The 26,978-nt window shown below is 39.2% G+C and overlaps 1 protein-coding gene across 1 annotated transcript in view; it reads right to left on the bottom strand.

The window, feature by feature from the left end:
- ASAH1 (N-acylsphingosine amidohydrolase 1) overlaps positions 1–25,055 on the bottom strand; it is a 49,182-nt gene extending 24,127 nt beyond the window's left edge. The window contains exons 1-2 of the mRNA XM_044225454.1: positions 24,882–25,055; positions 3,218–3,264 (exon numbers count right to left, since the gene is read on the bottom strand). Coding sequence (XP_044081389.1) covers positions 3,218–3,264; positions 24,882–24,959 — 125 coding nt within the window. The 5' untranslated portion in view covers positions 24,960–25,055. The remainder of the gene's footprint in view (positions 1–3,217; positions 3,265–24,881) is intronic.
- Between the last annotated feature and the right edge of the window lie 1,923 nt (positions 25,056–26,978).

Genomic DNA, 26,978 nt, shown 5'->3' with positions numbered 1-26,978 from the left:
TGATTATTTGCTCCTACTGGAACAACTACCAACTCCTTAACAGGCAAAATCAACTAATATTGGCACAATCCCAAGTGCACCTCCCCAACAAGATTCAAATAGATCCCTCAAAACCTCTCTGCAGAATTAATCAATACTCCATAAATAAAGAAGGCCCTGGAGGCATCAAGCCCATAATAGAAGATTACAAGGCTCAGGGCTCACTATCCCCTGTACTAGTCCCTGTAATACCTCTATTTTATGGCCAAACGGAGGTCTGTCCCAGACCTAAGAACAGTTAATACTACTGTTTCCCCTTGGTATCCTGTTGTTTCCAACCTTCATATGCTACTGATATCCATTCCCACTGAAAGCAAATTTTTCAGAATTTAACTACGCAGAACATTTTTAGTATGCTCACTGATGAGAATAGCCAGTATCTTTTTACCTTCACTTGGGAAGAACAGCAATACAACTGGATGGTAATATTTATCCCTAGGGTTTCACAGAGTCCTCCTTACTTTTCACAAGACTTAAAAGCTGACTTGGATGATAGAAAGTTTGGGGAAGGCTCTATTTTCTTAAAATATTAGATGACTTGCTTCTCTATCACCCTTCTCAAACTTCTTCACAGGAGACAACAACCATCTATTAAAATTTGTAGGCTTAAAGGGAAATAAAGTCTCCAAAGTGAGAAAAAAAAATAGCACTTTGCTCAAATTCAAGTTTGATACTTAGGGCATCTGATCTTCAAACAAGAACTACATTCAGATCCAGATGATACCATATACGATTGTTGACATGACTTTTTGGCCCCTCACAACAATTTGTAAGAAACTCTTCTAACCAAGGCAAGCTTTTTCATGACTTCCTGAAAGATCTTATTTAAAGGATGTATGTGGTACATACTGAATGGGGTATGCCATCACAACTTCCTTTTGACATTACTGAGGCAGCACCTTGACCTTTGGCTATTTCTACCCAATAGGATGAAATATATGCCCTTGCTCAAACTTGTCCCTTCACCAAGGCTAAAACCACGGACATTTATACCAATAGTCAGTATGCCTTTGGGGCAATTCATCACTTTGGAATATAATAGAAACAATGAGATGTCCTTACCCACAATGAGGATAAGATTAGAAACGGCTCTTATGTCCAAAATGTACTAGATGTCATACTTTTGCCAGCAGCTCTATTAATAAGGTTCTTCGGCATACCAGACTTGCCTCACTTCCTGTGGGCCAAATAAAACCACCTCATAATACCTTTGGTATTTCCACCAAAAATGCTGTTTTTAAGGAGACCAAGAGAAAAACCTCTGTCACAGTCCAAAGGGACGTTCTCCCAGATGATTATTTAGAAAAACTGACAAGAGATACCCAACAACTGACTCTAGAGAGGGAAAAATGACACTGAAAATCTAGTAATTGTTGTCTTGATAAAAAGAGACTCTGGTTTGGACCAAATAACAGTCTGGCCCTACCAGAAATTCTAAAACTCCCACCACTCAAATGCATTAAACTACTGGACTACTAACAAAGTGTTAGTATGTACCTGTACTATGTGTTTACAAATGTACTCTGTGTGCTCTTGGCTATATCCACTATTCTGCTTCCATGGTCTCTTGAAGCAGAGACTTCCAGGAGGCATATGTGACTCCATGTTTGCCTCCACAGGGAAAACCTTCCTTCTAAATTGGAATCAGTGCCAATAAATATTTCAGTTAGCTACTTTCAGATCTAGAGTCCTAGTTTAGAGCCATCATACAATTTGGAGTTCTGTTACTTCTTCCGTTTTGTATATTTTAAGTTTTGTATTTTGCTCTCTACTGAACTTTTTAAAAAACCAATGTACTCAATAAGATGATGCTGGTTCAGTGCTCTGAGAAAATCTCCAACACTTACGACCTTAAGAAGATACAGTCTTTAGATGGGAAGTGCCTGAGTGTTCTCTCCTAACCTTCTTGTTAACTCAAATAGGGCTTTAAGTGATTTCCAACTGCTCTGCACCTTCCTCCCTGCACAGAAATGTGGAAAACCTGACTCTTGATCACTGATGCTTTCAAAGAAAGATTTTTCTTTTTTAATTTATATTTTTGAAGACTTTCTTTTTTTAAGAAAGCTTCACCCCCAACATGCGGCTTGAACTTACAACCCTGCAGAAAGAAAGGAGCCTTGCAAATCGATAATACTTTAGAGACTACTTTACTACCCCTGCAGGAAGAAAGGCTTTACTCCTCTTCTGGCAACAACCCAGCCAACAAGACACTGCTATAACTCAGCCAATAAAAAGACACTATGCATCAAACACCATTTACTCCAATGGACTCTCTGGTTTGAAGAGCCTTACCAACCTCCCCCTTTCCTCTATAAAAGAGCTTTCTCCTCTTTTGTTCTGCTGGCTTCCCTACAGTTTTGCTGTAGCTTGCTTGTCCTGCATTGTAATTCTCTGCTCTTCACAAGTAAACCCATGTTTGCTGGGAAAATAACTGGCAGTTTTATTTCTAAGGTTAACAGGTTAAAGCTGTACTCTCCTTTCCCCTGCCCACCCCAGGCTACTTTTAGAAAGAAAGAAAGCAGGGCAAAAAAGATTACCCTTCTTTATACCTTTCTCTTCTTTTCCACATTCTGAACCCTCTGGTCTGGTGGGCTGTTCTTATACTTTTCTCATAAACCAATTTAGCCATGAAAGATTCGAAAATGCCATATACCTATATTAAAAATATTAACATAAATGCACTAAAATATGACACTGACCCTTCCCTTATGTTTTTTAATCTTGTTTTGTCCTCAACAGCTTTGATTATCACACTAGGTGTTTATTTCTTGAAGGTTTCATATATAAGACCCTACACTTTCTTCCAATATAATCTGATGGTTTATATTCAGGTACCACAGGAAGTCACGGTTCAGCTCTGCATTTGTCAGGATAAAAAAATGCTTGGCAATCGACAGAATTTGCTGGAAAACAGAAATTCTTTTTCTCTCTGATTTTGATAGACTAGAAAAGGGCATTTCAGTCATGGGGTACTTCACTATTTGTCCAGGGTCTTAGCCAAAGAAACCTGACCAAACAAAAACAAAAACAGAGCTGTCTCAGAAGAAAAAAAATTTGTTTAAAGATAGAAGACATGAATTAAATTTTTCTTCATTATTGCCATTTTTATGAGATAATTACATACGGAAAAGTCTCCACAAAGGCCAAAGTCAGTTTTGAATATCTGATGTTTACTCACGTTGGTCCAGAAGGAGGATAGGTTGATTTTCTGCAGTTTTCTGTCCACTGGAAAAAAAAAAAAACAAAGAAAATTAAATTACAGAAAATAATAAACTGAACAGGCAATTTGCAAAAACAAAGACTGTGTAGACAAAAATCAAGCATGATTAGCCCTTTTAGATCATTTTGATACCTCTTAAAAGTCTTTTCCTCCCACGAAAACTTCTAAAATCTCAAACTTATGGGCATTTTCAGCCTTAATTCAGTTTGTACTAGTGCTATAACTTGGATTCTATATTGCAAACATACTGAATAAAGAGGAAATGTTAAGAAGGTAAATGGAAATGTTTAAGTCAGAAAGGCTGATTTATCACTAACAGTAAATTAAATCTTGATAGAATATGATGTCACTTGAATTTATGAACCAACTCCATTGCAACAGAAATTTGCATCCCAAACCAGATTTTCAGGACACACTACCCAGGGCCCTTCCTAATCTGGCCATACTTTACCTTCCCAGCCTCCTTTCCTGCCACTCCTCCTATCTCACCACATGCAAACATGTCCTCTGATCTCTGACCTTTTCCTATCTGTGCACGCAGTGTTCCAGTGACCTAAAATGCCATTTATCCACCTAATGAACTTCAGACTTCAATTTAAAAAAAAAAAAATTATTTATTTGACAGAGAGAGTGAGATCACAAGTAGGCAGAGAGGCAGACAGAGAGAAAGGGAAAAGCAGGCTCCCCGCGGAAAAGAGAGCCCGATGTGGGGCTCCATCCCAGGACCCTGAAGTCATGATCCATGCCAAAGGCTGAGGTCTAACCCACTGAGCCACCCAGGTGCACCTGAACTTCAATTTTTTTTTTTAAGATTTTATTTGTTTATTTAACACACACAGAGAGATCACAAGTAGGCAGAGAGGAAGGCAGAGAGGGGGGGGGCAGGCTCCCTGCTGAGCAGAGAGCCCGATATGGGGCTCGATCCCAGGATCCTGAGATCAAGACCTGAGCCGAAGGCAGAGGCTTAACCCACTTAGCCACCCAGGTACCCCTGGACTTCAATTTTTTTTTTTTTTTAAAGATTTTATTTATTTATTTGACAGAGAGAGATCACAAGTAGGCAGAGAGGCAGGCAGACAGAGAGAGAGGAGGAAGCAGGCTCCCTGCTGAGCAGACAGCCCGATGCGGGACTCGATCCCAGGACGCTGAGATCATGACCTGAGCCGAAGGCAGCGGCTTAACCCACTGAGCCACCCAGGCGCCCCTGGACTTCAATTTTTAAGACCCAGTTCAAACACTGTGGTTTGTGAAGTCTTCCTCTACCTCCCATATGGAAACAGTCATACTGTCCATCCTCTCCCCAGCACCAGTACACATGTCTAGCACCACAGTTATGACTTATTCTAATTATTTGTTTCTCTCTCCACCTCCTGGCTTCTAACATTGAGGCCAGTAAGTGAATGAATGAATGAATGAATGAGACATTTTAGGGAGAGCTGCTGAAGCTTAGTAGCAAAATAAAACCAGCTCTTAACATAAAATGGTAAAAGTCCACATGAATTTACAATGTTTTTATTACTAGTTCAAGATAGCAAGCATGTTTATCTCCTTCCTTCTGTAGACCCAATATTGTAAAAAGTAAAATAATTTTTTAGAAAGAAGTATAAATCCACAATAAGAGGTGGAATAGGGAAGGAAACTATTAGAAATATAGTTTGAGCTCAGAAAGTATTTCTGCAGCAAGTATGTGTGGGAATGGAGATATAACATCTTGTTTTAACTTTTTTTAAAAATTGAAGTACACGTGACACACAATGTTACATTAGTTTCAAGTGTACAACACAGTGATTCCACCAACTCTGTATGCCCTGCTCACCACAAGCACCATTTGTCTCCAGACAATGCTTTTATAATACCACTACCTATACTCTCTATGCTGTAATTTTCACCCCTGTGATTTATTCATTCCACAATGTATAAACTTTTTATAGTAAAGAAGTGTATAATGTAGCATGATGGACCTGTGATCCAAACATTAAATGTCTAACTTTAGTACAGTATAAGTTTCTCATGTAAGTGCTGTTGCCTTGCAATTTTATACTGAATTCACTAAGAAACAGCACCAAAAATTATCAGAAGCTAATTCAATCATTAGAATTAGAATAATGTTAGAATATAACATCTTTATATACAGTAACAATTTGATAATTCAGTGTCAAGATAGCAAAGGCTAATTTCCATAGCCCTTCAATGTTCAGTAACAGTGGCTGAGGGTGGTTCTTGTTTGGAAAAATTTCAGCCCCTGAGTTTAAAATTCATAGCAAAATTTGACAGCTGCTAACTTCACTACAGTGAAATATAGAAGTTTGGATATTCAGCATCTCTTTCTTCCTTTTTTTTTTTTCTTTTAAGATTTTATTTATTTGACAGACAGAGAGAGTGCAAGTAGGCAGAGAGGCAGGCAGAGGGAGAGGGAGAAGCAGGCTCACCACCAAGCAGGGAGCCTGATGTGGGGCTCGATCCCAGAACGCTCTGGGATCACGACCTGAGCCAAAGGCAGCCACTTAACCGACTGAGCCACTCAGGCACTCCCAGCATCTCTTTCTTAAAAAAAATTCATAGAAATGATAATGGTTACATCTATAAGACATAAAGAAGTTCATGCTTGGTATTACTGGTTCTTTAACACATGACAGATTCAAACATTTTCCACAAAGTACCTGCCAATCACTACTATGATTAATCACCATAAGCTTGAAACAACTTGCATTTCACAAGCTTTGTACATCTGCCCAGCTAAACTTTTGTCTGCTCCACACATATTCTTACCACTGTCAGTTGTTACACAAAATAGCAGATTCCATTTCAGGTCTTACTGAATTACTCAGTTCTCAAGTTCTTTGAAAGCATCCTTGCCTGTAGCTGTTCCACCAGACTATTCACTGAGACTAATGAATTCTTCAGTCTCAAACATGGCACTGGTGCTTTAGTAAACAGCAATAACTGATCAGTAATCAATAACTTCAGTACCAATAACTGGGAATCAGTTTTCCTTACTCTTCAATTGATAAGGATATGTCTACCAAAGTCCCAGGTAGCTCTTCTCATGTAAAGGCTAACAGTGCACAACAAATTTTCCCAAGATATATTTTTTCTACTGCTGCAATCAAATGTGATTTCATTAACTCACCATGGCTCAGTGAGTTTCCCTGCTTTGCTAACAGATGAACTACCTGAAGATTTCTTTCCATTGCAACCTCATTTTGCTTTTTAAAATTTGTAAATAAATTCTGTGATGAGATACTCCGTTTTAAGTTGTCTTACTTTTCTGACCATTTTTTCCTACGGTTGGGAATACTGTGATGACTGCTTAATCCATGTTGACACGTACTGCATTCCTTCAACCCAGTGCTAGATGTGCTCTGTCATCTAATTAACTGCCAAGATAATCCACACTCTACTCTGCCTTGAGAGAGCAACATTTGAAATTCACTTTTTGTGTTTTGACATGATAGGTCTGCACTGATAACTATTTTTTTAAAGATTAAAGTAACATGGTACGTTGATACATGTGGCACTTAAAATGCAGTTGAGTTAAAATTGCGTAACTATCACTTGAAGTGTGCTGAGCGGCAGTGGAAAGCCACAAGACCCTGTACACAGGCTCTGCTCGACAGCCATGGTAATGCAAGGCAGCCACAGACAGTAAGCAAATACGTAACGGTGGCGATGTTCCAATACAACTCTGTAGATGGACACCGACATGTGAATTCCATGTAGTTTTTACATGTCACAAAATATTAATCTTCTTTGGATTTTTCCCTTCCAACTTTAAGAAAAAACATCAACACCATTCTCTGCTCGCAGGTCTTACAAAAACAGGTGGCAGGCTGTACTGGGCCTGCTGACTGAGGTGTGCCAGCCATGGCTGGAAAGCATGAACACCCGTGTTCATGTTCTTCCTAGATGACTTTTTCAGTTTCTTTAGAGGGAAACCCTTGGAGGTAGTGTGTACGTGTGAAACAAAGAGAAGGAGAAAGACATTGTGTGCGTGTTAGTTTTCTGCCTAGTGATAAACACCAAATGGAGTTTTGTATGCAGAGGTCAGATGGGGTTACTTTCTGTTTATTGACCCATCAATTCAACTCTCCTTTCATCTTCATTTAATGTCCTTATAATACCCTCCAGAATAACTGCAACTCTGAGCCAGGAACCTCTCAGGGAGCTCCCCTCCTCACAATAGCTGCTTCTACCTCATCTTATTAGCCAACACTCCTGCAGCTACCACCTAACTACCAAAAATTAACTGAAAGTGCCTCATCCCTACAGTCATTTAAAATCATATGTTCAGGGCCCCTGGCTGGCTCAGTCCGTTAAGCATCTGCCTTCGGCTCAGTTCATAATCACAGGGTGCTGGGATTGAGCCCCATGTGGGGCTCCTTGCTCAGCGGGAGTCTTCTCCCTCTCCCACTGCCTCCCTCCCTGCTTGGGCTCTCTCTCTCAAGTGAATAAATAAAATCTTTAAAAAAATTAAAATCATATGCTCATGGACTTATATAGTATTTGGCAGCACTTGATTATATTAGTTTCCAATGGCCGCTGTAACAAACTACCACAAATGTAATGGGTTAAAACAACACAAATTTATTATGCTATAGCTCTGGAGGTCAGAATCTAAAGTGGGTCTGCAGGAAGTCTTCCCTCCAGGGCTCTAAGGGAGAATCCGTTCCCCTGACTTTCCCATCTCCTGGAGGTCACCTACATTCTTTGCCTTGTGGCCCCCAGCTTAAAAGCCAGGGGCACAGCATCTTTTCTCTTCTATAGCCTCCTGCCTCCCACTTACACAGATGTCTGTAATTGGGCTTCTCTGGCTTCTCTGGTTAATCCAGTGTAATGTCCCCATCTCAAGCTCCTTTACTAAATTGCATCTGCAAAGTCCCCTTTGCCACAAAAAGAACATATTCACAACTTCTTAGGATTAGGACATGGGCATATTTGGGAAGCTAGAATATACTCTAGGGTTGCCTGGGTGGCTCAGTGGGTTAAAGCCTCTGCCTTCGGCTCAGGTCACGATCCCAGGGTCCTGGGATCGAGCCCCGCGTCAGGCTCTTGCTCAGCGGGGAGCCTGCTTTCTCCTCTCTCTCTGCCTGCCTCGCTGCCTACTTGTGATCTCTGTCTGTCAAATAAATAAATAAAATCTTAAAAAAAAAAAAAAAAGAAGTGCACTTGATGTCATGATCATTGGGTGTTATACGCAACAGATGAAGCACGAAATTCTCATTCTGAAAAGAATAATCCGATATATGTTAACTAAATTGAATTTAAATTAAAAAAAGAAAAAGGAAAAATAATAAAATAAACCAGAGTAGGAAAAAAAATAGAAAAATTTATAAAATTAATAGGTAGGATCCAACATCTAATTAATAGGATTTCCAGAAAGAGAAAGCACAGAAAATAAAGGGAAGGAAATTATGAAAGAAATAATAGAAGAAATTTTGTTAGAGCTGAATGGAGATGTGTTTTAAAGAGTAAAGGACTACTGATAACTCAAAAAAAAAAACCAAAAAAACAAAAAAAAGAACCTTCAGTGAGACACATTACTGTGCTATTTCAGACATAAAGAAATAAAAAGCTTCTAGCACTAGGTGGGGGAGGGCATCCTATACAAGAATAAGAATTACACTCCCATCAGACTTCTCAACAGCTACATGAATGCCAGAAGAGAGTGACATCATCATTTCCTTGGCAGGGAATTAATTTCAAACTAGAACTTTCTAACTGGTCAAGGCATTGATCAATTTTGGGATTTAATGAAGTTTTTGATTTTAAGTCAATGCAAGGACACAGAAAGTGTACTTCCCACATATTATTTCTTAAGTTACTTCAAGATATATTCTAGCAAAACAAAGGAGTAAACCAAGTAAAAGAGAACAGGATCCCAAAACAATGGCTCCAACATACATTGTAAAGGGAGCTCTGAGAAATTACACTCCCATTAGACACCAAGAAACAGGTGTCCTAAAAAGGGAGACTCCATAGGATAAACTGTATGGTTGAAGGGCTGGAAGAACTTGAGGCTACAAGAGAAGCACCGACTTTATGAACAAAAGAAAACTAGAAAACAAAAAAAAAACTAGAAAACTAGAAACTACAGGAAGAAACTGCAGTATCAGAAAAATATGGTACAAATAAAAACAAATTAGTCCCAAATAGATTAGGGATTTAGTAAGTTTTAAGAATGGACACAACAAATAGAGAATAAATCAGAGATTGAATAATATACCGAACATAGGTAGAACGGGGGCACCTAGATGCTCAGTTGGTTAAGCACCCAACTCTTGATTTCAGCTCAGGTCATGACTCAGGGTCATGAGATCGAGCTCTGTGTAGGGCTCTGCACTCAGTGTGGATGGAGTCTTCTTAAGATTCTCTCTCTTGGGGCGCCTGGGTGGCTCAGTGGATTAAGCCTCTGCCTTCGGCTCAGGTCATGATCTCAGGGTCCTGGGATCGAGTCCCGCATCGGGCTCTCTGCTCAGCAGGGAGCCTGCTTCCCTCTCTCTCTCTCTGCCTGCCTCTCTGCCTACTTGTGATCTCTATCTGTCAAATAAATAAATAAAATCTTAAAAAAAAAAAAAAAAGAGTCTCTCTCTCTCTCCCTCTCTTCAACCCCTGCTCACATGCCCTCTCTGTCCCCTGCTCTTTCTCTCAAAAAAAAGAATACAGTCAGGATGGCATAGGTTTAGTTTCTTCTTCTAATTACAAAAAATGAAAAGAAACCAATTAGAAACCCTAAGGAAAAAGGTCTGTACAAGAATGCCATGATATAAACATGAAGCAAACTAAAATGTGTCATGAATATGAATATGTGGTAGAAAATATATTTGAATATTCTTTCAATGTCATTAGATTTGTGGCTTTAGAATTACAGAAAAGGAAATATAGTCACAGCACATTGGGCAATAACCAATACTTACAAATCATACTTCTTTAAACAGTGTTTACTCTTTCCATTTTTTAAAAGTAGATATACAGAAAAATCATTGATGACTCAATTACAATTATGTTATTGATGTTGACTATGCAAGAGTAAAAGGATATAGAAATGAAGAAGAGAAGAGAGAAAAAAGTAGGAGGGGTCAAGGATGTCCACATGCACTATTATGAGCTAGAGTATCTAGCCAGAACAATTAGACAAGAAAACAAAAAGGATCCAAACTGGAAAAGAAACTATCTCATTTCCAGATGATATAATTCATTTAAAAAAAAAAAAAAAAGCCCTAACAAATCCACTAAAAACTTTAAAAAATAATAAATGAATTCAGCAAGTTTGCAGGATACATTATCAATGTACAAAATTAATTTTATACAGTAGCAATGAGCAAACTGAAAATGAAATTAAGGAAACAGTTCTACTTAAAATAACATCAAACAGAATATGATACTTAGTAATAAATTTAAACAAAGAAGTCTTTAAACAAAGACTTGTACACTGTAAATTATAAAACACTGTAAAAAGAAATTAAAGACCTAAATAAATGGAAGCCATATATGTTCACAGGCCAGAAGGCTTAATATTGTTAAGATGGCAATACTCAAATTATCCATAGATTTGATGCAATAAGTATTTAAATCCCATCTGGTTTCTCTGCAGAAAGTCAAGTGACACTAAATTTCATATGGCAATTCAAGGAACAAATTATAATCAAAATAGTCTTGAAAAAGACCAACAAAGTTGGAAGACTGACACCTTCTAATTTGAAACTTACTATAAAAGCAACAGTAAACAAGACACTGCAGTATCAGCATAAAGACAAATCAATGGAATAGATTTGTTTCCAAACATTTTTGGAATATTTGGAAATATCTGTAATATTGATTTGATTCCACACCAGTGAAATAGAATTGAGAGTCCAAGAAATAAATCCTCACATTTATGCCAACAGCAAATCATATGTTTGATAAGAGACCTATATCTAGAATATATATCTTAAAGATCAGTAAGAAAAAGACAAATTAATTTAAAAATAGGCAAAGGATTTGAATAGACATTTATTCAAAGATTTAAGCCAGTAAACACATGAAAAGATGCCAAACATCATTTGCCAATAGGGAAATGCAAATCAAAACCACAATGAGATACCACTTCACAGCAACTAAGATGGCAATAATAATAAAATTAATAAGTGTTAGCACAGATGTGGAGAAACTGGAACCTTCATTCAATGCTAGTGCGAATGTAAAATAGTGCAGCTGCTTTGGAAAACTGGTGCTTTCTCAGTTAAACATATAGTTACCATGTGACCCCACAATTCTGTTCCTAGTCATAAACTGAAAAGATATGAAAACCTGTCCACACAAAAAATGTACACAAACACAAAGTTCATAGCATCATTACTCACAATACCAAAAGTGGAAACAAACTTAATGTCCATTAACTGATAAATGGATGATCAAAATGTGGTATATCCATACAATGGAAATTATTCAATCATAAATAGAAATGAAGTATGGCTACATGCTACAGTGTGGATGAACCTTGAAAACATGCTAAATGAGAGCAGCCAATCACAAAGAACCACATACTTTTGATCCTCTTTACATAAAATGTCCAGAAAGGACAAATCCATAGAGACAAAGTTTATTTGTGGTTACCGAGGGGAGGGGTAGGTTTCAGGGTTAGGACTAAGGGATAAGAAGTTTCTTTTGGGGCTCATGAACATGTTCTAAAACTGACTAGAGAAATGACTGCACAACTCTGTGAATATAATGAAGCCATTGAACTGTCTAATTTTAGGGGGTGAATTGTATATCAGTTACATCTCAAAACTGTTTGAAAAAAAGATTCAGGAAAGATGGTTGAAAGTAAGCTAAATTTTTATCCATCATTGCAGTATTAGAAAAAACAATGCCTAAAATTAATTGAGACAAATTAAGCATAAACCTATCAAAATAATATTCATAAAAATAACCAGGAGTGACTTAAAACTTTTAGCCCCCGATATAGCAGAATCACCAATTAATTAAAACAGACTGAGCTACACACAACTAGTATGATAGTAAACACAGGTTCTGCTGACTATCACCTGAGTACAGTTAAAAGTGTTTGCTTCTAGGGAAAGGTAATTGGGGTAGAAAGAATGAAGCAGGAAACCTGATTTTCATCATAAGCCTATCTATATAATTTGATTTTCTTTAACTATACATACTTCAATATAAGCTTCAAAACATTGAATTTAAAAATTGTATAATTTAATTTACATTGTGGGGAGATTTTCAAGGAATGATTCTCTGACATTATTTTTAAGTGTCTGAAACTGTCATTATCTAAAATTATTTTAAAATAACAACATCTAGAACAAGGACCGATGGTAGCAGAGTGGGAGGACTCTAGGCTCCCTTTATCCCATGAATACAATTAGATAACTATCAAATCATCCTATATACCTCAGAAATTGACCTGAAAACTGGTAGAACAAACTCCACAACTAAAGGTAGAGAAGAGGCCACCTGAAGGTAGGAAGTGCAGAGATGCATTATGGGAGGGAAACAGATCATGAATGCTGCAGTGGGGAGGGAGGCAGGGTCTCAGAGAAGGGCAAGAGACAAACTAGCACACAGGGAGTACAAGGGAAAATGAACACCCCCCCCCCCGCCCAGCAATTGCCTTGAGAAGTGAGAAGGGCCAAATTTCATAATTTCCTGAAACTTCTGGGGCTTAATGCCTGGAGTTTTTAAGATCAGAGGGCTTGGCTGGGTTAGAGCCCAGAGAGCACTGTGTAGCTCTTGGAGCGAAGGCAGGCAAACAATCCACAGAGTGTGTGGAAATAACGATCCAGAGAGTACCTGGGGGGTTATCTGCTCATCGCTGAGCACATCCCAGAGAGACAACATTCACGAGAGCCCACTGCAGGAACAAAGGAACTGGCTGGCCATTTCCCTCCCACACCCATTAGCATAAGCCCAGGGTCAGCTGCAGGAAGCAGTGCTGTACCCACACTCACTACTTAATATGCTTAGACCAAGTCCCAAACCTGTACCCCAGCGGAAACCCCCCTCCCCAAGTCACACTTGCCTCAGTCCTAGCACAGCAGTTCCCTTCCCCCAGAAGACCAGTTCAAACCCCTGCTCAAACTGTACCTCCCAACATGGGAATTTGCAGAGCTTCTGTTCCAGCTGCAGTGACAATAGTCTCATGTCACGAACAGACCAGAGCACACCTAGTCAAAATCCAGGAACCAAACCATGCCCACAACACGCAAAGAAAGCTTCTGCAGACAAGTGGCCTGAAAGATAAAGTGGCCAGAACAGAACAGCAGAGCAGAGGCAACATACAGTGGAGACACTCTCAGAAGCGCCAGGCCCTGGGAAACAATGGACACCATATGGCAGGACACTACAGGACCTCTTCTTTGTAAGACAATTTTCTTCAAGAACAGGAGATGCAGACTTTCCCAACACACAGAAGCAGACACTGAAACTTAAAATGAGAAGACAGAGAAACTTATCCCAAATGAAAGGATAGGACAAGGCCATCAATCTAAGCTGAACCCATATAAGTAACATGCTTGGTAGAGAATTTAAAGTAAGATCATAAGGATACCCACTGGAATTGAGAAAGGAGTAGAAGATTTGAATGAGACCCTTAACAAACAGAGAAAAGCTACAATAAATAAAATGACAAACATAATGATGAAATGAATATCAGGATAAAAAGCAGAGAAATGAATTAGTGATCTAGAAGAGAGAGTAATGGAAATTAATCAAGATGAACAAAAAAGAGACAAAATAATTATGGAATAAGAGAAAAGATTTAGGGAACTCAGTGACTCCATCAAGTGTAATAACATTTATATTAAAGGACTCCCAAAAGAACAGGAGAGAGAAAAGGGAATAGAAACCTTATTTGAAGAAATAATAGCTGAAAACTTCCCTATTCCAGAAGGCACAGAGAACTCCCCATCAAAGTCAAGAAAAGCAGATCCACACCAGGAAATATTGTAATTAAATTGAAAATACAGTGATAAGGGGAAAAAAAATTTAAAAACATGAAGACAAAAAAGACAGTAACTTAAAAGGGAAAACCCATAAGGCCAGCAGGAGATTTTTCCTCAGAAATCTTCCAAGCCAGAAGAAAGTAGCATGATATATTCAAAGCGCTGAAAGGGAAAAATCTGTAGCCACAAATACTATCTCCAGCAAGCATATCATTCAGAATAGAAGGAGAGATGAAGAATTTCCCAGTCAAACAAAAACTAAAGGAGAGTGTGACCATTAAACCAGCTCTGCAAGAAATATTAGGAGGGACTCTTAGAGTAGAAAGGAAAGACCAAAGGTGACAGTATAAAGGTAGGAAACACAAAAGCAGTAAAAATGAATATTTCTGTAAGAAATCAGTCAAGAAACTCACAAAATAAAAGGATGTAAGATTTAACAATATATACCTAAAACATGGGGAGGAAAGGAGTAATGAATGGATTCCAACATAAAGGACCACTCATTTAATATAGACTGCATATGCAGAGGAGGTTATATATAAACCTAATGGGAATTATAAATCAAAGACCACTAATAAACATGCAAAGAATAAAGAGGAAGAAATCCAAATATATTACTAAAGAAAATCAGCAAACTATGAAAGAGAAAAACATGAGAAAGGATCAGAGAAAAACTTGAGAAACAAATACAAAACAAATAGTAAAGTGACAATACATATCTATCAATAATTTCTTTGAATGTAAACAGATGAAATACTTCTATCATAAGATGCAGGGTGACAGAACAAAAAAACAAAAACAAAAACAAAACCCATCTATATACTGCCTATTAGAGACTCATTTTAGACATAAAGACACCTGCAGATTGAAAGTCAGGGAATGGACAAATATCTATCATGCAAATGGATGTCAAAAGAAAGCCAGAGTAGTAATACTCATATTAGACAAACTAGAGTTTAAAGAAAGACTATAACAAGAGACAAAGAAGGACATTATATAATCATAAAGGGGATAATCTAACAAGAAGATATAACAACTGTATATATTTATGCACCCAAATACAAAAAACAGCTAATAACAAGCACAAAGGTACTAATAAAATAGTACAAGAATGGTAGGGGACTTTAACATTGTACTTACTTCAACAGATGAATCACCTAAACAGAAAGTCAACAAGTAAACAATAGCTTCGAATGACATGCTAAAACAGATGGATTTAACAGATATACTCAGAACATTCCACCCTAAAACAGCAGAATATACATTTTCAAGTGCACATGAAACATTTTCCATAACAGATGATACATTAGCTCATAAAATAAGCCCTCAACAAATTTAAAAAGATCAAAGCATACCATGCATCTTTTCTTACCACAATGCTATGAAACTAGAAGTCAATTACAAGAAAAATCTGCAAAGAGCACAAATATACGGGAGTTAAATACCATGCTCCTAAAAAATAAATGGGTCAACCATGAAATAAGAGAAAATTAAAAAAGTAAATGGAAACAGATGAAAATGAAAACAGAATGGTCCAAAACCTCTGGAATGCAGGAAAAGCAGTTCTAAAAGGGAAGTTTTTAGCAATACAGGTCTACTTCAAGAAGCAAGAAACATATCAAATAAATAACCTAACAACCTAACCTTATACCTGAAAGAGCTAGAAAAAGAAACAAAACCTAAAATGAACAGAAGGAAGGAAATAATAAAGATTAGGGGATAAATAAATAATATAAAACTAAAAACAAACAAAAACAATGTATTAATGAAATCAGGAGCTGGTTCTTTGAAAAAAAAAATCAATAAAATCAATAAACCTCTAACCAGACTTATCAAGAAAAAAGAGAAAAGAATTCAAATAAAATCACAAATGAGATGGGAGAAATAACAACCAGCACCACAGAAATACAAACTATTATAAAAGAATATTATGAAAAACTGTATGACAACAAATTGGATAACCTCAAAGAAATGGATACATTCCTAGAAACATATAAACTACCAAAACTGAAGCAGGAGGAAATAAAAAATTTGAACAGACTGATAATAACCAGCAAAGAAACTGAGTCAGTAATCAAAAAACTCCCAACAAACAGAAATCCAGGACCAGTGACTTCACAGGGAATTCTACCAAACATTAAAAGAAGTCTTACTACCTATTCTCAAACTATTTTAAAAAGTAGAAAAAGAAGGAATACTTCCAAATTCATTCCATGAGGCCAGCATTACCCTGATATCAAAACCGGATAAACCACTACAAAAAAAGAACTCCAGGCCAATATTTGCAATGAATACAAATGCCAAAAATCTTCAACAAAATACTAGATCCACCAATTCATTTAAAAAACAATATCACTCACCATGATCAAGTAGGATTTATTCCTGGGTTTCAGGGATGGTAAATAGTCACAAATCAATCAACATGATCACATCAATAAGAGAAAGGTAAGACCCATAAGATCTTTTCAATAAACACCAAAAAAAGCCTATGACAAAGTAAAACATTCATTCATGATAAAAACTCTCAACAAAGTAGGTTCAGAGAGAACATAACTTAGCATAATGAAGTCCATCTATCAAAAACCCACAGCTACCATCATCCTTAAAGGGCAAAAACTCTGAGTTTTCCTCCTAAGGTCAGGAATGAGATAAGGATGTTCAATCCCACCATGTTTATTCAACACAGAAATGGAAGTTCTAGCCATAAATGTCAGACAACAAAGTAAAAATAAAAGGCAACCAAACTGGTAAGGAAAAAGAAAAACTTTCATATTATATGCTTCTATATATAAGGAACCCAAAAGACTCCAGCAAAAAACTGCTAGAACTGATCAACAAATTCAGTAAAGTTGCAGGATATAAAAACAACCTGCAGAAATCTGTTACATTTGTATACACCAATAATGAAGCAGCATAAAGAGAAATTAAGGGAAAAAAACCCACTTACACTGCACCCAAAATAGTAAGATACCTAGGAATACACTTAACCAAAGAGGAAAAAGTACTGTACTCTGAAAACTACAAAACACTGATGAAAGAAACTGAAGATGACACAAAGAAATGGAAATACATTCCATCCTCATGGATTGGAAGAAGAAATACTGTTAAAATGACTATACTACCCAAAGCAATCTATGCATTTAATGCAGTCCCTATCAATATTTTTCACAGATCTAGAACAAAGAGTTCTAAAATTTGTATGGAACCACAAAAAAAACCTGAATAGCCAAAGCAATCATGAAAAAGAAAAGCAGAGCTGGAGGCACTTCAAAAATCAAATAACAAGGCATAACTTCAATTTATATTACAAAGTTGCAGTGATCAAAACATAATGATACACAAAAAACACACATTGATCATGGAAAAGAATAGAAAACCCAAAATCAAACATGCAATTATATAGTCAATCTTGGATAAAACAGGAAAGAATATCTAATGGGGGAAAAAGAAAACCACAATCTCCTCAACAAATGGTGTTGGGAAAACTGGACCGCTTTCTTATACTATACACAAAAATAAATTTAGGATGGATTAAAGACCTAAATGTGAGACATGAAACTATAAAAATCCTAGAAAAGAGCACAGGCAGTAACTTCTTTGACATCAGCTGAAGCAACTCATATGTGGAATCTAAGAAACAAAGCAAAAGAGCAAAGGTGGAAAAAAGAGAGAGTCAAATCAAGAAACAGACTCTTAATTATAGAGACCAATCTGATGGTTATCAGAGGGGAGGGTGTGGATTAAGGAGCGCACTTGTACTGATGAGCATGGATGATGTATGGAAGTGTTGAATCACTATATTGTACAGCTCAAATTAATATTACATTGTATGTCAAGTAGCTGGAATTAAAAACAACAACAACAAAGAGTGCCTGGGTGGCTCACTCAGTTAAGAGCCTGACTCTTGGTTTCAGGGGATGTCATGGTCTCAGGGATGTGGGATGGAGCCCCACATTGGGCTCTGTGTTCACTGTGGAGTCTGCTTGAGATTCCTTCCCCTCTCCATCTGCCCCTCCCCAACTCTTTTTTTTTTTTAATTTTTTTTTAAAGATTTTATTTATTTATTTGAGAGAGACAGTGAGAGAGAGCATGAGTGAGGAGAAGGTCAGAGAGAGAAGCAGACTCCCCGTGGAGCTGGGAGCCCAATGCGGGACTCGATCCCGGGACCCCGGGATCATGACCTGAGCCGAAGGCAGTCGTCCAACCAACTGAGCCACCCAGGTGTCCCTGCCCCTCCCCAACTCTTGCAAGCTCTCTTCCTCTCTCTCTCAAATAAATAAAATCTTTAAAAAAAAAACAGACAATAACATATAAATGCAATGTAGGCACAGTACTCTAAGTTCACCTGTCCTTGTTTAGCAAAGTTAGAAATGGACACTAAAAAGTAGCACTCTATTTAAGAAAGTCTTAAGTTGCAACTATTAATTTTTCATAGGCACCATTTAATAAGAGCAAATTATTAACTTTAGAAATGCAACTCATATTTCATTCTAACTTATCCACTGTAAGATTCTTCTAAATATAAGAACTTTTGGGCGCCTGGGTGGCTCAGTGGGTTAAGTCGCTGCCTTCGGCTCAGGTCATGATCTCAGGGTCCTGGGATCGAGTCCCACATCGGGCTCTCTGATCAGCAGGAAGCCTGCTTCCCTCTCTCTCTCTCTCTGCCTGCCTCTCTATCTACTTGTGATCTCTGTCTGTCAAATAAACAAATAAAATCTTTAAAAATAAATAAATAAATAAATAAATAAATAAAAGAACTTTTGGGTTAGAATATGATTTAATTCATAAAAATCCAATTTATGCCCTTTTACTGAATTTCAAGTTATCAGGAACTTTAGGTTCATATTTAGGATGCAAGCCCCACCTCTGTCACTGACTGAAGGTTACACAGCTGGTGACAGAACCAGTCTCCAAAGTCCCAGTCTAGCTTTCTTCCCCTGCTTCCTCTCACATGGTTTCCCACAGAGACAGCAATAAAGCCAATGTCTCAATTTAACTCCTAATAGGGAACAATGTGCTTCTCCTTCAGGATTTTTGATGATCACTAGAATCAACTCAGCAAGTCATGCAATGGAATAATGCTCGTCTATTCCTAATAATTATATCCGCATGGCCTAAGTGCAAAAGCCAATATAAAAATCAAACGGCAAGGCATGCTTCTTACGAGACAATGTGAGAGACGTTGAAAGTGCTCTGTCAGGTCTTAGGAGAGCATTCAACTTGCCCCAGAAGGGAGAGCAGCCTCGCCATCAAGTATGTGGGAGTCTGAGGTGAACAAGATTGTGCTCTGATAATCCTGGCAGCAATAAACAAACACCATGTACAGACATGACATCTAAACAGAATCTCGCTGAAAGAGGAAAGCGTAACTGTGACTGAAAATTATAAGGGTAGCAGTGTAAGATGAGGGTGTTTCAGGTGCTCAGAAGGTATGAACACCAGGTCATTTTAAACAGGTTAGATTTGGGGGTAGAGTGGAGACAGCTGCATTCTCACCTTCAAGGGACTCTTCTACAAGGAAAGACAGCTTCAAAATCTATGTGGAGACTTGAAATGGAATTACAACACGCTCATTTGTTATTTAAAGGTTTCTTACTATCTCCAAATTTAACTCTACACAATAAGACAATCTTATCAAGACAGGCAAAATTTAAATAGATGATAGGTAAAGACTATAAATAGGTGATATGTAGAGGTTTATACAGACGGCTTGGCATATTGTGCTGCTCTATCACAGGGGGGCAAGCACACAACCAACTGGGACTTTCAACCTCTCTCTCACTTGCTCCCTCTAATATTTGTTTCCTAGGACCAGAGGAAGTAGTGAAAATCTCTGTAAAATGTTCTGTAAATACTTTCTGGGTCAATGAATTACCTAATTACTCTAATCATTTGATAGGATTTGAACCTCTTAGAGATTAAGCAGTCTTTTTTTTTTTTTAAGATTTTATTTATTTGACAGAGAGAGAGAGAGATCACAAGTAGGCAGAGAGGCAGATAGACAGAGAGAGGGGAGGAAGCAGGCTCCCTGCAGATCAGAGAGCCTGACGAGGGGCTCAATCCCAGGACCCCGGGAATGACCTTAGCTGAAGGCAGAGGTTTTAACCCACTGAGCCACACAGGCACCCCGGGATTAAGTAGTCTTATTTCTTCCCCATTCATTAAAAAAAATTACAGAGCTACTGGACACAGGAAAATAACATAGAAAGTGAAAATTCTTCCATTAACAACTCAAATGCTCCTTGCCTAAAAGAAACGACATAACTTATCCAACTCCTCGAAATATTTGCGTCCTGTGGAGTTAGTAAGAACTTCCATGAAATATATGTTTCTAAGACTTTAAAAAAAGTTCAGGAAGACCTCATGTCCTTGTCTTACTTACACAGTCAGAAAAAGGCAATGAAAGGTAATCTGAAGAAATTACATAGCTCATTTCAGTACTCATACCATCAAAAAAGAAGTCAAATTAATTCTAGCAAGGCAATTTTAATTCTTAAATTCACCAACAATTATTTCCTAAATATGATTTGTTTCTTAAAATATTCTCTGTGTACAGGGGCGCCTGGGTGGCTCAGTGGGTTAAACCTCTGCCTTCAGCTCAGGTCATGATCTCAGGGTCCTGGGACTGAGCCCTGCATCAGGCTCTCTGCTTAGCAGGGAGCCTGCTTCCTCCTCTCTCTGTCTCTCTGCCTGCCTCTCTGCCTACTTGTGATCTCTGTCTGTCAAATAAGTAAATAAAATCTTAAAAAAATATATTCTCTGTGTACAATAGAGCAAACACAAACCTACTGAGTAAGGCATATTCTTGCACACATAACAAACTCAAATGGGCAAGCAAAGTTTGTTTTCTGACCTTTGATGGGATGGCACTCTATTAAACTAGGAATATTTAGGTTAAAAAAATGGGAATAAACCTTCCATGAGGGCTGGGACCTTTATCACTAACTCAATACCGGCATCTGGAACATAATGTGGCACATAGTAGGCCTGCAATATCTGTTGACTAAGTGAACAGATTATATCAGCGTGTTCCTTCCTTTGGAGTACTGGGGGAAAGCAGATGCAGTACAGTAATATTGGCCAGGCCAGAAAGGGAGTATGTGGTTTTAGGAAACTTCATAAAAATCATTGCTAAAAGCTGATCTACTAGCTATAACATCAATGATATTATCACTCATATGAGAAGCTGATATAAGAAGGTGATGCATAAAAATAAGTTTGACTCAGCAATTAATTACTCACCATTATGTTTCATTCTCATACATTTTCAGAATCTGCTCAGATTTATTACTGACAACAGTCATCTCTTCCATTTGGCTTCCTTTCCTTCTCATCACTCCGCCGCCTACAGCAACTTATTCTGTTCCCAACACTGCTCAGGCCAAGGTGACCAATGACCTCCAACTACTAAGTATAACCGACACCTGACTGTTATAAAGGCACCCAACACAGGGAGACACCTGTTCCACTCTCTCCTCTTTGCTTCTGCAACACTCACTCTCCCACTCTGGCTGTTGCTTTAAAACTTTGCCATTTCTTCTCTACCTGACACAAACGTGTGTGGGTGCCCTAACCTTTGCCTTGTCCTCTTCTCTCTAGATCATCTGTCTGCTCAGTGTTCACCTGCTCCAATGGCTTCAAGTAGTATGTCTCCAACTCCCATTTCCCTCTTCTGAGCTCTAGTCCCAAAGGTCTTCTGGGTATCCTGGTGCCACTGGAAATTCAACATAACTAGAATAAAAACAATCTTCATTCTTCCACCCTGCAACTTTTCCCTTCTTGTGTTTCCTGGCAGTGATACCACAATTCAGCCAACTGAGCACTTGAAGACAGTGCCTGTCCCTCATCCTCATCTAATCCTTCCTTCTGCTCATTGTATCTCTTACTTTTCTCTAGAACCATCCACTTCTCTCCCTTTCCACTACACCACCTTCTTAAGGTGTGTAGACATGGTACATCCTGCACCTTATTTTCTCCCCCCGACTAGTCTCCTCATATCTACCCTTGCTCCCTTCCAATCCAGACTGATCTTTTAAAAGTGAAAACCCTTAACCAGGTCCACAGAGCCTTCCATGACACTGTCTTCATCTCCCTCTTCAAATATTTCTTGTGCCACTCCCACCACCACCACCTTTTAGTAGGTCTTTTAATTAGTAACAAAGAATGACTCAGGAAAACCTTAGAATATGCTATATTCTGAAAAGCCTCAAACACAAAATCCATATACATTCCAAATAAAATGGTTTTTGTTTGTAATTTAAAGCCAGTCCTCACTGTTCACATTTATCAAAAGAAGTTTTGGAATATCTTTGTTACTATGTGGATGTGAACTGTTTATCATATGATTCAAAGTGAAAAACTGCTTATTCTTGTTGGAGAATGTGACAAGGTTCCAAAGGTCCTTTTCAGCCAGCATTTTCCAGATTAATGTTTAAGAAAAGCCCAGCACAAGGGAATCCAAATTTTTATTCTCCCATGTGGAGAGGTTAAAAAACAAACAAAACCCCACATACATAAAAGAACACTTTAACAACAAAAATTGAAAAGCCATCAAATCAGAATAACAGATAACACTCTAAATTAATAATTTTAGTTTTATGCCCTAATTTTTCTCATCTCATTAAAGACTTGTGAAAATAGCTTCCCAAGTGACACCAGTGGCTAGACTAGATTTTTGACAACCACTATTCTAGATAAGAACTATTTGTTGTTTTATTTTTTTATTTTTTTTAAAGATTTTATTTCTTTATTTGACAGAGAGAGATCACAAGAAGATGGAGAGGCAGGCAGAGAGAGAGAGAGAGAGAGAGAGAAGCAGGCTCCCTGCTGAGCAGAGAGCCCGATGTGGGACTCGATCCCAGGACCCTGAGATCATGACCTGAGCCGAAGGCAGCGGCTTAACCCACTGAGCCACCCAGGCGCCCCTATTTTTGTTTTAAAGATAGCTTTTCAAAAACTCTCTTGCATGAAAGAATAAAGTATTGAGAAAGAAAAAAAAAAAAAGCATCCCCTAACAACTGAAACTGCTCAGAGGTTCACAGTTAGACCCTAATATTATTAATTGGTAATGACACACGAGTGTCCAGGCCACTTCTGTTACGTTGGTTATAATCAATCTCACAGAACACTTACTTCAGTTCAGGTGACTCTGAGACATGATAAAGTGAAACAAAGCAAGGCTACTTCATGATTCTATTTAAGCACAGACAAAAACAAGGGTATTGTGCAAACCACAAAATGCCACACACCCCCTTCTCTTGCTAAATGAATGCTTCTTCTTTACCCAATCATAGTATTGCCCCACCTTCTAAAAATATCCAATGTAGAGCAAACCCCCTATTCCTTGGACCTAGCCACAAATCACACAACCAAAGTCCAAACTATTAAATAGGTTTTGCCAAATGCCCTTTTATGGAGAGATCCCACAACTGCCCATGGTGTACATTCTCTCTCACTGCAAACAGTAATAAACCCAATTTGTTAAACTACAGATGTGTTTCCTAGTGGCCTTTGACTGAAGGGCACTTAAGGTACCAAAGAGTTAAATTCTTTTAAAATTCTCATAATCTCAACCACTTTACAGCATATTAATTCCCTACATACACTAAAGTAAACTAATTTTATTTCTTATACCCTTCTAATCTTTGTCTACATGTATATATTGTGTATTTTCGTTACTGAAATCACTGTACATGCCATTTTATTCCACTTTTATTTGCTTAGTATCCCATCAATTTTAATGAATAAATAATATCCCATCATGATTCCATTTTTAGATCATTTCTTCTTAGAAAAATAAAAGAGTAAGAAGAGAATACATACCTTGCTCCCACCAATAACCTACCTAAGCTATTCAAGACCACCCTCATCTAACCTTAAGTCAGATGCACTCAAATTCCTCTTTATCTGATCTCTTGGCAAAGAAAAGTGGAGAGTTACTGTTTTTAAAGAAGAGAAGTATGAAAGAGTACCGGATTAGGTGTCAAGAGGCCAGAGTTTAGGCATGCTTCAGTAAACAATAGTGTAACCTCTGGCTAGACATTTTCCCACTGAATCTACTTCCTTCTCTGGCTGGTCCCTCGCTGTCTCTTGCAGTCACAGTCTGGGTTCCTGTGACTTCCTTTTGGGGAAAGAGCCACGGGACAGGCATTCCCATGACTGGGGGAGGAAGAGGGTAAGGCGACAGCAGCCACACCAGGACCTGAGCTGCTCCCACTGCCCTGACTGGGGACGAATGGACCTTTCCCCGGGGACCTCAGAAGCCTAGGCTGCAACTACTCTTGCAGCACCTGTCACCTGGCAGAGAAAACCAAAGTCATCAAGCAGTCCGTCGCTTAACTGAGTTATGTACACAAGACGACTGGGACTTTTTCTCTTAGCAGTTCAGGATGCGCGAGCCTGGAACTGGTAGAACAAGCGCAATCACTCAAATTGGGGGCGCCCAAATCCCTACCAGGCTTGTACATAGATTAGGATCTCCCTGAAAGGCCTTCTTGTCCCAGCTTGTACGGAATCATCCCCGGACAGGGTTCACCAGTCCAGTCTGCACCCACACACCCGCAAAGTAGACCACAGACCCCCCGGAAAGATGGTGCCCGGCCCCCGCTGTTCCTCACGCCCACCTGACCAGCCACACCCGCACCTGCGCCACCTCCGCGCCTCTGCGCCCTCCCCTAGAGCTCACTCACCGGTGGCGCCTGCTGCGCCAAGGCACAGGTTGCAGCCGCGGTTAGGAGGACTAAAGTTACGCGACCCCAGCCCGGCATCGTCCCAGCCGCAAAACCGCTCCAAAGGCCGCGGGCAAAGGCTGTGAGAAACACCACCTGCGCTCCGGGAAGGCAGCGCCCCGCCGCCGCGTGACCAGCGACACGGGACCGCACCAAGCGAAACGGGGGGGGGCCGCGGAGGAAACGGGGTAGGAAGAATAGGACGGGGCTTTTCGGAGTTGCGGCGAGTATAGAAGGAAGAGGGGGCCTTTCAGGAAAGAGCGCGGAACCCCAGGATAAGAGTCGGCGCTCACGTTAGGACTGCGATATTGGTACGGCCCCCCCTCCCGCGCGCAGTGGTTGGGCCGAGCCTGAGCCCCGCCCAGGTGGGTGGAGCTCAAGAAGTTTTACCCGGGTCGTGCCCTGTGGACATCCGCGCCGGCTGCAGAATCGTCGTCCGCTGGCGACGCGGGGGCGGGAGGTCCCGCTCCACTCTGGGCCTGGTGCCGCCTCTGCAACGTCCCCAAACGGCCCAGGGCGAGGTGTGCACTCGGGCCACCTCGTGCCAAATGTCCATGAAACGGACCCAATTCACAAGAGTCTCAAAAACACGGCGGCATGACTCGCGACCCCGACCCAACTTTGCCCTCTGAGGAGAGCAGACCTGAAGTGAGTGAGCTTGTTCGTCCAGATCATGGAGTCACTGGCCGTGCTCAGATGTTAGGGGCAGGAAGGGGGCTGGCGGGGATCTACCAGGGACACTCCGAGCTCTGAATTACCCATTTGGATTTTCACCGCAGAGGTGACAAAGTCACAGAATTTAGATTTCAGTTACTTGGGCTCAGACAAACAGGTGGAATGACCAGGTAGAACTGCCAACTTTCCTTCACCGATATATTCAGCCATTGAGCAGCTGCGTTATTTCATCTAACTCATGAACCTTTAGGTTGGCAGAACTGAGGTAAACCCTGGAGGAGGGTATGTATTCAGTGTTAAGCCTGCGCCTGAAAAACAAATAGATTTAATTGCTTGTCATTCAGGCCTTCCATGGACTTGATCGCCCTGTTGGATATTACTTAGAAGTCCAACAGGAAACCTCTCGGTCGAGATTGCAGTTTCTGGATGTCTCTAGGACATCCCAACCAGCATTGTTTTAATACTTAATGAAACTTAGCAAACCATCACCAGAATCTTCATTTATTTCTTTTCTCCTGTGTGTTTGAAATTATAATTTTACCCATTTCTACTACTTCCTTATAAAAATCAATCTTTTTGCTGGAGATTGGGAGATGAAAATTTTATTGTGGGCAGTAGGTAACAATCGTCCTGTCAACCTTAAGATAACCAGTTAATTTTCCAGCAAAATAAATTTGTTCAGAATAGCAGTTTGGGACCTTCAAACTGTGCCAACCATAGGCAACGTGGGAGAACAAAGAGGGGCTTGTTTTTATAGAGGAAAGGAGAAGCTTTTTGGATCAGAGTCCATTGAAGGAGAGAGCAAGAGTTCCCTTGTGGAAACTTCTCATTGGCTGAGTTGTTGCTAAGACAGTAGGACATCTTCCTTTCTATTACTGTGGTAGTAAAGTAAACTTACTATTGTGGAAGGTACAGATAAGCTTTTTCCTATTGGGGTCCATAAAAAATGGGAAGTGGTGGTGTGTGAGAAGTCCCCCTTCAGGGCTTCCTAACACCATCTTAGATGGAATTTCCTTTGCTCATTTTCACACTTTCTTTGAGGAAGTTTGACTTTGAAACATCTTACATGCTTAAAGTGGCTCCTGATTCAACAGTAATCAAGCAGATCACAGAAATGTACATTAACTTAAGAAATATTTACTGTCAGCCTACAATGTACAAGCATTTCTTCAGACACTGACTGAGGTAAAGCAGGCAACGAAAAAGACAGAAAGTCTTTCTCACATGAAGCTTACATTCTAGATGAGAAATGGACAATAAACACAATATATAAGAAAATTTATACATTATGTTACAAGGTGATAAATGTGGTGCAGAAAAAGCAGTGTAAAGGGGATCCAGAGTGGGGAGAGTCACAATGTTAAATACGATGGACAGGATAGG

Source organism: Neovison vison, chromosome 11 (genome assembly GCF_020171115.1).
Source record: "Neovison vison isolate M4711 chromosome 11, ASM_NN_V1, whole genome shotgun sequence".
Taxonomy (NCBI): domain Eukaryota; kingdom Metazoa; phylum Chordata; class Mammalia; order Carnivora; family Mustelidae; genus Neogale; species Neogale vison.
The sequence above is the reverse complement of the archived record's forward strand: the minus strand, read 5'-3'. Positions and strand labels throughout refer to the sequence as shown.